General features: G+C 38.5%; 1 protein-coding gene across 2 annotated transcripts in view; it reads left to right on the top strand.

The window, feature by feature from the left end:
- usp6nl (USP6 N-terminal like) overlaps positions 1-12,336 on the top strand; it is a 30,433-nt gene that overhangs the window by 14,398 nt on the left and 3,699 nt on the right. Inside the window, exons 1-13 of one of the 2 annotated variants that reach the window (XM_033989693.2) lie at positions 1,511-1,628; positions 5,610-5,683; positions 8,575-8,654; positions 9,360-9,399; positions 9,486-9,566; positions 10,263-10,370; positions 10,564-10,673; positions 10,886-10,934; positions 11,219-11,339; positions 11,424-11,518; positions 11,592-11,657; positions 11,778-11,877; positions 12,025-12,177. In XM_033989693.2, coding sequence (XP_033845584.1) covers positions 1,580-1,628; positions 5,610-5,683; positions 8,575-8,654; positions 9,360-9,399; positions 9,486-9,566; positions 10,263-10,370; positions 10,564-10,673; positions 10,886-10,934; positions 11,219-11,339; positions 11,424-11,518; positions 11,592-11,657; positions 11,778-11,877; positions 12,025-12,177 — 1,126 coding nt within the window. In that variant the 5' untranslated portion in view covers positions 1,511-1,579. Of the gene's footprint in view, positions 1-1,510; positions 1,629-5,609; positions 5,684-8,574; positions 8,655-9,359; positions 9,400-9,485; positions 9,567-10,262; positions 10,371-10,563; positions 10,674-10,885; positions 10,935-11,218; positions 11,340-11,423; positions 11,519-11,591; positions 11,658-11,777; positions 11,878-12,024; positions 12,178-12,336 lie in introns of those variants that run through there. The other variant, XM_033989694.2, reaches the window with a different exon arrangement.

The raw sequence follows: 12,336 nt of genomic DNA on the forward strand, positions 1-12,336 counted from the left end.
CAGGAAGGTACACTCAGATATTCAAATACTGCACCAAAAGCTTAAACAGGGGCTAGTTAATCAAGAAAGTGTGCCATCTGCGTCCGATGTGTGTGCACACTGCAGGCTGCAGGTGAGGGCTTGAGGGGCCATGGTCCAGACACAGTGGGTGACAGACTGAGACCCCATGACTTCCCCAGTGCAGACACTGGACTAATTGCTTCCCTGTCCTCAATAAAGGGCAAAGCTGTGCTGTCCTCCACACAAAACAGCAGACTTCATTTGAGAACAAAAGTTATCTGAAAAGGCTCGACTTCCAGTGGTGCTATAATGAAGTGACTGTTGAAGCCTTTCTCTTTTCTTTCACTTTGTGATGGTGCAAGCTGCTATAAAACATGATGCTGAACAAATATGGGATTTTTGTTTTCCAAAAAGCAATATCCTATTCTGAATTTCAGAGTGGGACTCAATCATGATCAGTTATGATTCCAATAACAATTGTTTGGTCATGATTGAAATCAAAGTTATTAGATTTGAGCAATAATAGTATCATGAGTAAAAATGTCACTGCACAATATGTTTTGATATGTGTTTGAAGCATTACAGGGTACAAACAAGTGTAAAGCAATTAATTATTAATCATTATTAATTATGATTCAGTGGTAGTAGGTGTATGGTATAGTTCTCTAAGTAGATTTGTACACTTAACTGTGATGTACCTTCCAGTCTTTTACCATCTAAGTTCCCACAAATGAACATGTGTTTAAAGAGTTTGCTCAGGGCTTCAGAAGTGTTATCTGCTCACTTCCTGACTGCTGATGGACCTGAGATGGACAGCTTTTTCCTATTGTCGTCAGTCTGCCTGTTGCTCTTCCCAGCCCTGTGTTCTCACCCATTTATCACTGCTGAGCGCCACAGCAGCACTCCTCATGGCACATCACATTCATTTCAAAATGAAGTTTTAATAGAAACGGTTTATCATCTGGCTGTCATCACTGGCCCACCCCAGTCCTCTGCCTCCAGAGTCTGCTTGGTTTATTGTTGTAAAGTTAAATGCTTTTTGAAATATACCTGAAAACCAAAAAGTCACAGCACAAAAAAATGTTTACACTTAACATTTCACTACATGACCAGATTTTGTATTTATTTATTTTTAGTGACTGTTTTGGAAATTACCCTTCTTATTACCTTTAAAGAAAACAAATTATAGATGTATATTACTATCTATTTATCTGTCTCTTTTTCACTTCTGTCATTTTTGATAGGGTTGTTCAACATTTCAAATCATTTTGGTCACATTTTATTTTGGTGATGTGATGAAAGGATTTTCCCGAAATATCTGTGAGCCATCCCAAAACAGTGATGTACTCTGTCTGGGAGTTGAAAGCAGCCTGTTGTGCTGTTGTTGTGTTTGGGTGGGGAATGTTGAGAGTGGGACTGACTTACTCTTGAAGTACCATTTCTGGTGTGTCTGTAGTTGCTGTAACAGCCACTTCATTGTAGGCTCACTTTCTACTGTTACTTCCCTCTGCATGTAGTTCCCTACTCTGACAAAATGAGCTAGCCTGGGTACACTTGTTGGAGTACTGTACTGTGACTGATGCGGACTCTGAATCGGCTGGAGGATCCCCAGGATTTCTTAAGAAAGGGTAGGCTTAATTCAAAACATGCTCTTGATTTATGGTTACAACAATTTAGCAGTTTTGCAGTACCACAGTTTATTGTAAGAATAACAGTTGTTTTTTTCTGTTGTATAGTTAAATTTTACACATTTTAAACTGTATTGTCTTTGTGGAGACATATTTGTGGAGGCATTTCTAGAGACAGTGCTGTTTTTGACACCAGTTGTGGAGTACAGAGACGGCAGAGACAGAGGATTGTGTAGCACAGTAGTAATAATGGGTTAGTGTACGCGTGTGGTTACCTCATCAGTTGTTAAATGGGTGACAGTATGTGCAGTTAAAGTTTACGTCACTGTGAGGACACTTTTGACACCATGATATTACATTTCACACTAAGCATTTGAGTATTTAATCTTTTATTTTCCATTCAAAAGCATTGTGTTTTGGTAATGGTTGTGGCCTGGTCCTTTTGCAAAATGCTTTTCCTGATATGTGGGATCAAGATTACGTTTTGTGTACGTTATGTTATACTGTATATTATGTTTTTGTTCCAGTGGTCTACAGCAAATATTCTAAGTTCTCCTGAGGTGAGTTAAAGGACAAATAGCCATGTCCGTGTAGATGGGTATATGGTTTAAGTGTTGAATTGACCATTTCTGTCATATTGTATTGCCCTTGATGGTGATATGTGCTTTGAAAGTAGTTTCTTGTCTGTCATGTTGGTGTAGTAAGTGTACACAGGTTAGCACACGTCATAACATTGTATCATTTGAGCTGAACCCACGTGAACTGATGACGAAGGACAGGAAATGAGTTGTCCCTTATCATTTTGTGTTATTATGATCTCTCTTGTTTTCACAATGCACTAAAGCAGGAGATGCATTAAGTGTGTGTGGACAGAGGCAGAGAGGCGTGACAAGCTCTTAACATAAGGAACAAAGAGGGCTCATTACTGTAGGCTAAAGAGGGCTTTAGGAAAGCACATGGACCACGAGGCTGTGATTATAGGCAGAGTGGAGTTCATTGTCATTGTTCTTTTTTTCGTTACATTTTCTTAAACAGAGGATAAGGTACAGAGTGCTCGCCTCATACAGTTAAATTCCTTACCACCCTTTTCCCCCACCCAAGCTCCCACCTAAACAAAACAAAAAAACAAATATATATACACGCGCACATGCACAGGTTTATACATATATAGACCTATTAAAAAGATATATACAGATATAAATACACACACACCCACCCCCCCCACACACACACACACATACATATTATATATTTATATGTGTGTTTCTGTATGTATGTATATGTATCTATATAATTGTGTGTATGTATATATGTATACATAACATGTATACATTTGTATATATAATTATATATGCATATATAATTATTATAATCTCACACAAAACTAATAATAAATAAAATTAAGATAAATACATATCATAAGATAAATATATAAGCATAAGTTCTCCAGAATCTCAGAATACAAAGTGAAATGACAGAAATCTGAAGCTTTGCTTATAGCCCCATCAAAAATGGTCTTCAATTTCAACTTCAATTATGCAGAAAAAAGTCATGTAGAAAATTAGGCAATTATTACAAAAATGGAAACCACCACAGCTAAGTCTATGGGGGAAAATAAATGCCGTTAACATGAGCATCATTCTGAAAATGAATTATTTATTAATGATGCTTCCAATTACTTTCCCTAGGATACTTTTTAAGCAGTTTGATGAACTGGTGAAAGATTTTCTATGGAAAGGAAAAACACACACAGAAGTCATCCAAAAATACAAGCCCCTGGAAATGGGAGGACTAGGGTTAGTATTTGAACTGTAGGTGAAAGGCGAGCATCCAAAAGTTATGGACATGGACATGGTTGGACATGGCAGCACTTCACCCAGCACATGGACTTCCAATGACATTGGCTGTGGAGCTGCGTGTCAGCAAATGTAGACAAAATATTCTAGACATATATAAGATAAATATTTTCTTAAATAGACCATATATTAATGCTGTAACAAAATATAAAATGTGCAAGACTGAAAAACTAAAATTAATGCATTTAGAGTTGGAACAGCATTTTGCCCAGTTAAATTAATTGAGCCTGGGATCCAGACCTGTTCTCTCATTATATTCTATACAGGAGAGCTCTCAGGCTGGGCACCATCCCCTTCACTGCATCTTAGGCTAAACTCGCACAAAGCCAAACAATCAGGTTTGTTAATTTCAGTGCCACATGAGAATCTGAGGAGATCATTGGTCATCTAACATTCAGAACAAAATCAAGCTTCACATTGTTCACATTGAATGAATGTTGAACAATTATTAAATATTTGCAACCAGTTTCCTGATCCAATTGCCTGTGACGGAAACTTTTTGGCAAGTTTAAAAGAGTGAAAGGGTGCTGTGTAAGAGTTGAGATTACAACAATGTGCTCAATGTCACACTACACTGTGTGGTGAATCATTTTGGGAAAACACATCGTAACACAATATACTGGTTGTACTGTATAATGTTAAAGGTAGAACTCTCAAACTTACATGGCAGTATCACTTAGGGAACATATTAAACAATAAAAGTGGTGTACAATTGATATGAGACTCAACCCCTTCATTCTAGTTTGAGCCCAGTTATATGCATTATTGTCACTCTTCTCACCTTATGAACGTCTTCTCATATCATTATCAGTTTAGGAAGTGAAGTACATTTCGTCAATAACTTACAATACAGTGAATTCCCATAGGAGTTAAAAGAGTACTCTTAATGACGCATGTGTGGGTGAGAGAAAGATATGTTAAAGATGATGACAGCAGAGACATTTTAAGCACAGCAGGACAGAGATGGCACTGGACATCTCCACTGGGAGATCAAGCACAGGTGGACGTTTACCAGTAAAATGTACTACATGGATCTAATAGCAAGTTTATTTAACTTGTAGCTCTCCTGGACACCAGTATGAGCTGTGGGGCATAAAAAGATATAATTGCATTTATTTGAAGTCTAGCAGCAATGGTACACTAATAGTGAGCGAAGACTTTAGCATTAGACTGGTGCTTAAGTTTAATGAAAAGCTTTGATTCCTGCTTCCACTGTTCCTCTAGCTTTTACTGTGTGAACTAGATGAGGATCCCCCAGGGTGACTTCCCAGAAAGAGTCCAGAGTGTTTTTTCTCTAGAGAATTCCCCGTTTGCTCCTTTGCCCACAGCCACATGCCTTTCCCTGACACACACCCTCCTGTCATAAAAATGCCAGCCTGCTCAATAAGAGACTGTTTGTTTGGGACGGTTAAGAATTCCAGTGGAGCTTTGCCCCCTGTCGGACCCTAGCGACCCATGGAGGAAGCTGCAAAATAAACGGGGAAATGCAATCCTGACTAGAATACCAGCCAAATAAAGTGATTACATAACAGCTAGGGGGGGTCTGAAGATGATTTACACAATTTATACAATCACTTTTGTATCACAGTTTGTGGCCAGTCTGTCATTGCTGAATACGGAAGTGTGTATGTGACATTTTTGCAGAAGACAATAGGAGAGGAACTAATAATGTATCATTAACCTATTATTTGTGCTGTTTAGAGTTATTAGGACAAGGATTGTGAGTTAAGCAGAAGATGCTAAAACCCTTCTCTGTGATTGTGTGATGAGCAGCATCTGTCTGACAAAAGAGACTCCTCATTGGTTGGCCCCTCATTGTCAGTTTTGGGCAGAGGTAAATGAGCATCACTGTGTACAAGACTCGACTGTATATGACCATTATTCAACCAAAAGAAACAATTAATTTTTTTCAACTATGGCTACAGCTTTGTTTGGTACTAATGTTATCACAACGAAGAGTGACAACAAACTCTATTCACATTTGTTATGCACACACCTGCTGGCCCTGCCCATTTTTCCACCCAAAAAGTGGTGATGTCTATTGCTTGGGAAAGAGTTTGTATTGTTAAAAAATTTACTTCTGGTCCCATGTGATACATACCTGTCTTTTTTTCTCTCTTTACAGCGTCTGACACTGAGCAGGATGCAGCAGTGAAACTGGACCAGGAGCGGGCCGAGATAGTAGCCAAATATGACAAGGTAAAGCACTGTGTAGTGTGTAGTGGCTGTTTCTTGTTGAAAATTATCGATAGATGGAGGAGATGGAGGGATGGGTGGATGCTTTCTTAATCCTCAAGGTGGAAACTAGAGTGCCATGGACGCACATACAAACTACATGTACACACGTGAGCACAGACAAAAACAGACCCTAGACAGGACCCACTGTAGCATCAGCACACAATTGAAGGCATATAATGAAGCCATGTAGCTGAGAAGGAGTGTGTTTCCATCATTAATCTTTCTATTATCTTCATTGAGTGTAAAAGGTTGCTGCTGCATTTCTACCGACAGTGCACCGTGCATTGCTCAGTACCAGTAACTCAGTAAGCACACAGGGTTAAAAATGTGATAGCCGACTGAAAGTAATATATCCTCTAGTGTGAAGGTCTAGTTCTCAAAATTATTTTTTATTTCTTAAAAGTCATTTATAGAAAGTTAATAACAATATGCCCTGCTAAAGTTCTATTCTAGTGCAGCTATAATGTAAAACCTCATTCAAACATTTCCAGGTCTGACCGTTGTTGCATGTACAAACCTGTTCACTGGTACTATTGTCACATGTTCTACTTTCATTTCATTTATGTTTTTTTTTTTTTTTTTTTACTCTATAGACATATAAAGTACAGCAGGCAGTCCAGTCCACCATGCTGTCTTTGTAAATAAGTCTTTCTCATTTGGTCCAGAGTGCTGCATAATTAGTGCGCCTCATTAGGAGTGAAGAGAGCATAGACAAGAAAGGATGGAGGTGTGGGTGCTGCTGTGAGCAGTAATCTTCTGATAAACACTACAAAGCACCAGAGTGAGAAGGTGACGAACACAGAGCAACATCAAACAGCTGTGTCAGGACTTCACCAGCTCCAGTTTGAGTTTGAAAATCAAGTTCAGAGTGGCACAATGCTACATTACACTTTCTTCAGCAGGTTGTTGAGACTGTCTATTTTTCATGTTGATGTTAAGTATAGGCTATATCGCATTCAGACATATAATTTAAATATAATAAAAATACATTCAATTATGCATGTGGTAGGTATGGTTAGGGGATAGGTAGGAAGTGTAAATGCTTTATTGTTTGAAAACCAAACGTATATACAACTATATATATATATGTATGTATATGTACATATAACTATTGCTTGACTGTCCACTCATATGTTAAAGATGTGTCTGCATCTCTACTGGTTCAAAACTATTACGATAAAACCTTTCTTCACCCACCATCATCGTTTTATGTCATCCTCTATAAAAATCAAAGAAACAATTTCACCTGCGGCACGGCTGTTTCGCCTTTCTGAAATCCAAATCCAACACATGGTACCGTTGATGCCAGGATGCCAGGAATGCTTCTCAGCACCTTAGATAACCTCTCTTTTTTTAAACAAGTGCAGATATTTGATTTTGCGCTTTCATCGAAGACCTGCCAGTGTGAGTGGTGAGCAGTCCCAGATGCCCACACTCGCTTTAGCCTGGAATTGATTTGAAGTAGACAGAGTGGATAAATGGTCACACACGTGGACGCTGCAGGTTGGTCAGAACAGAGAAAGGGTTTGATTCTTTTGTGCTCTATTATTTTAACTGCTGAGAGCAGCTCAGACCAGTTAGTTTTCCTTGGCTGTAAACGCTGTGATACCTTCATCAGATTACTACATGTTAATCTGTTTGTTGTATCTGTCCTTATCTGTGTATCAAATAAACAAAAGTAAATAAATACATATAATTCCATTATTTATTGATAAACAATATTGAGACATGGGATTTTAGACTCACTACTCAATGTAGGAAGGAAAAAGACAATTTTTTTAATTTAAATTGCGTCTTAAAAAGATTATTGATAACTCCTCCCTACAGTGTTGTGTTCCACACAACTCCCAGCACATGCATACAAGCAGCCTATAGCAGCCAGTCCACAAGCGTCAATAAACACAGAGCATCTCAGTGAGGAGCCTGCAGTGAGACAGTGACGCAGGTGGGCGTTTGCCTGTTCATTTCACACCTCTTAACAGCTGCTCACTCTCTCTATCACACAGTTGGTGTCACACAAACACTCACAACTACACAATCAAAACTACACACTCAACCAAGGGCAACTGGGTTGTGCTCCTCATGTAAATTAAGCAGCCAATCAAAACACAATTCTCTCCTCCTGAAATACAAGTCTGTCATTTCCGTTTTAAAAACAGTTTTATTTAAACTGGGTATGCATGCTGCTTTTCACTAATAGAAGACAATGGTGTTTTCAATAAAATTTTGCTTTTTTCTTTGAGATTATCCAAATGTTTGGAGTAAGCAGAGCAAGTCACTGAAACTGTTATTAATATTTGGTTATTTTTTTTAGAATATTGCTTGCAGATACAGGCATGCAGCAACTAATTAATCTTTAATATTGTTGAAACATTCTCTGACTTGGTTGTTTTGTAGATTTTGATTCATATAGTATACAGCAAATGGAGCTAATAAATGTAATAGTTTCCAAAATTGAATTCTGATTAATCTGGAAATAATGCAAATCTATTGTTTTCAATATGTCATTATTGAACAATTAACCAGATTGAAATATTTGTCCTGTTATGCTAGCCTGGCCTGCTAAGACTTCACATACATCCTATACAGGGATTTCTGAGTTATGAAAAATTTGCACTGTTGCCATAGCAAATAACTATTCCAAACAGAATTATATCTTCTCAATGTGCAAAACTTTTCTACACATCACCAATAAACAGGAAACTGAAACATGTGAATAGTGCACAAATTTGAAAAAAAATACTGAATACTATTTAACATATTTATATACTGAAATACTTTTTATTTGCATGAACATTGATTTTGTATTAATCACTAACATGATTTGAAATTTTACAAATTTTATGTTTTAGGGAAAAGAGGCAACTGTGGAACCCTGGGAGGACACCAACTTTCACCTGTACAAAGTCATCGATCGCTTCGGCTTCGTCCAGTAAGTTAACACTACCCCAAGCACCGCCTACTGTTATTATAGCTCCTTTTAAAGCCTGTTTGGACAGAAGGGAGAAAATGAGAGGCTGTAAATACAAGTGTTGCTGAGGGCTGCTGGCTTTGGCTGAGCGACCAGGGGAGCTGTGAGGCTCTTAAAGCGCCCTGTGATGTGTGTTAGATTTATGGCTGGCACACACTGGCAGGAAACTGGGTGGTCAGCCACAATAACAGTGTTACAGCCGTGGTCACAGTGCTACAGTCAGGCCTCGGGGACTAAAAAGGAAATGTACAAGTGACGTCTATGGCACGTCTGATGGTGAATAGTTAAGAACACATAGGACCTGAGGTGTGTTCCTGTGGGAATGCAGACTGGGTTAAGACGACTGTACTACAATTTGTATAAAATCTTGTTTACCTTTATCATATCAAGTGTTGTAACTGTATTTTAAGTATGCTGTTTAAATTGCAAGATATAAGGGGGTCATTGTACTAACACAATAAAATGCCTAATCTGAAAGCATCTCGTCATTTTATATGTGCTCATTCAGGTATTAACAATGGGCATGGCAGGTAAATTGTGTTCATCAAAGCAATTTGCAGTTGCCTTTTATATAAATTGTACAGAATGTCAAAATTGTTTGGGATGATCTAAACATTTGAAAATGTATTTTTTATCGTAATCACCATTTTTTCTTTTATTTTTTAGTGAAAATGAACTTCCATCCTACGACTCGGTGGAGGAGAAGGTGAGTGCAATTTAATTTTCATTTAATTTTATTTCCTGCCATGGTATGATTACTGTTTAAACCTACCTTCTTTCCTTTGTATGCAGCAAAAGCACACCGAAGTGGAGAGGACCACCAAATGGCTGAAGATGATAAAGAGCTGGGATAAATATAAGAACAGTGAAAAGGTGACTACACACACTACTGTAGTTCTTCCATGGAGTGAACAAATTAAATTAAATAAACTGCCATTGCTTCTCTCCATGGGGACCCAAATTGGGCTCGGACCAGGCCTGGATTTCCCTACTGTGTTTTTTAGCCGGTCCAGACTCGGGTGTAGGCTACACCGATTATGCTGTTCATGTGTGCCCCTCTGCTGCCACTCATGCTCTCAGTGGACATCTGACAGCATTAACCTTAACTATGTCGGTGCTGGTCAGTGGTGTAGTGGTTTAAGATTGCCTCATGGGTCATAACCATTTACCAAATGTCTTTCCCTCTCGCTCCCTATTTCACACTTCAGCTGTCATGTCCAATAAAGTCTTTGTGGCAGAAAATCATATTTTAAAAAAAAAGTATGCTATTGTTTTATTGCCTAAAAAACTTTGAAATGCATGCATTCTTAATGTGAGCTGGGTCACCTATCCACAGATCTGACCTATAACTTAGCCTGCCAAGTTTGTTCCATATTGTGGGACTATCAAGGCAAAGCAATACCATCTGCATGGAGAGAAGCATCTTATATAATGTGAAACACAGTTTGTCAGTCTCTTTCTCAGAGTACCAGGTGGGAGTGGTTGTTCTTCCAGGGGCCTTTACTGTGGCTCTCACATTGTACATTAAACAGTACCTCTGGACTAATATGCTACTGTTTGTGCTCTCAGCTGGTCAGGAGGATTTACAAAGGGATCCCTTTACAGCTCAGAGGGGAGGTCTGGTGTCTGCTGCTCGATGTACCCAAAATAAAGGAAGAGAAGAAAGACTTTTATGAGGTACAATAATATATTTTCAATAGGGTCACACGTATGTAACAAGACATATTTGAGAAAGGCATGCTGCAATGTCCATTTCTTCTTCCTGAGCTATAACCTTTTAAACCTTCCCTTGAGAAAGTTGCTATAATTAATATTGATTGTAGTAGTCAACGTTACAACACTTTGAATGGAGAGTGTTGGTTGTCTGCAGAAGCTGAAGGCCAGAGCCAGGGGACTGTCGCCTGATATCCGTCAGATAGATCTGGATGTCAACCGCACTTACAGAGATCACATCATGTTTATGCACCGCTATGATGTCAAGTGAGTGCAAGGACAACAGTACTGCAAATAGGGCAGAAAATAATTGTCTACTTAAGTTTAATGTGTATGTTAAATGTGTGATGCATTTTATTTCTTTAGTATACAGTGTAATTGAGGCATGTATATTTTTTTATAATGATAACTAGTTAAAGTACGGTTGGGTCTGTGTATTTATATATATTTTTTAGTTCATAAATAACTGTTTTTTTTAGGCAGCAAGCTCTCTTCCATGTCCTAACAGCCTACTCGATATACAACACTGTAAGTTGCTCCTAAATTCATTCTTTGAGAGCTGTGAGTAGCTTTAGTACTTCACTGGAGAGGTTTAGAGGAAGTGTGTAGGGAAAAGAGAAGTCAGAGCATTTCTAATTGGACTTCCTCTTTGTGATCTACAACTGGATGAGGAGCTGACAATGATTAAATTAACTATTTATGCTTTTTTTTCTTCTTTGCCAAATGGCCATGACTTAAATTACGCCAATTTGAAACTTTATATACCACCTGTTAGTGTTCTGTCAAAATGAAGTTGTTTATTTGTCATGCAGGAAGTGGGCTACTGTCAGGGCATGAGTCAGATCACTGCTCTGCTGCTCATCTACATGAATGAGGAGGATGCGTTCTGGGCCCTAGTCAAGCTCTTATCAGGCCAGAAACATGCCATGCATGGTATGCATTTTGTATTATACATTTTACTGTACAAACATCATCATCATAATAATAACACTCTTGCCTTGTTGCCCACACCTTTAGGGTTTTTTGTCCCTGGCTTTCCAAAGTTGATGCGGTTCCAAGAACACCATGACCGCATCCTGAAGAAAATGATTCCGAAGCTCAAGCAGCACTTGGTAAGAAAATATGATGGTAGTCACCTTACAAACCCACAGAAAGATATTTATGTTTTGTTATATGCTTTGACAGGATGCTCAAGAAGTTTACACCAGCCTCTACACCATGAAGTGGTTTTTCCAGTGCTTCCTAGATAGAGTATGTTAGCCCTCCAAATATACATGCAGCTTGAAATACTTATTGAAACATTTCAAATGTTTCAATAATGTTGGACGCTAAAGCACACAATATTAATATCTATGTCCTCAATGTGTCTAGACCCCATTCACACTTACACTTAGGATCTGGGACATCTACATTTTGGAGGGTGAGAGAGTGCTGCCTGCCATGTCCTACACTGTCCTCAAACTGCACAAAAGTAAGATATTACTTCATATTTAACTACTGTTAATGTGTATCATTTAAATATATATATGGGATAGTTACATAAAAAAGCATTTAAGTTGTATTTCCCAAAAAGAAGACATAAAGCTCCAACAGCTCTCTTCTTGTTGTGTGTGTTTAGAGCATCTCATGAAGTTGTCCATGGAGGAGCTGGTGGAGTTTCTCCAGGTGTCTCTGTCCAAAAACTTCTATTACGAGGACGACATTGTAATTGAGCAGCTGCAGGTGTCCATGAGTGAGCTCAGGAGGGCAAAGCTGGAACTACCCGCACCAGGTAATGCTCTGAACCAAACCCACAGAGTCGTGATAAACCAAGAGGAGCATTGTTGACTGTTGACACAATGCTTAGCATGTCACACTGTGATCGGGTGTAATAAAACCCAATTAATAAAAATCCCTTTAACTATTCTGCAGATCTTACAATAATGACTGG

The sequence above is a fragment of the Periophthalmus magnuspinnatus genome, chromosome 23 (assembly GCF_009829125.3).
Source record: "Periophthalmus magnuspinnatus isolate fPerMag1 chromosome 23, fPerMag1.2.pri, whole genome shotgun sequence".
Classification (NCBI taxonomy): Eukaryota; Metazoa; Chordata; class Actinopteri; order Gobiiformes; family Gobiidae; genus Periophthalmus; species Periophthalmus magnuspinnatus.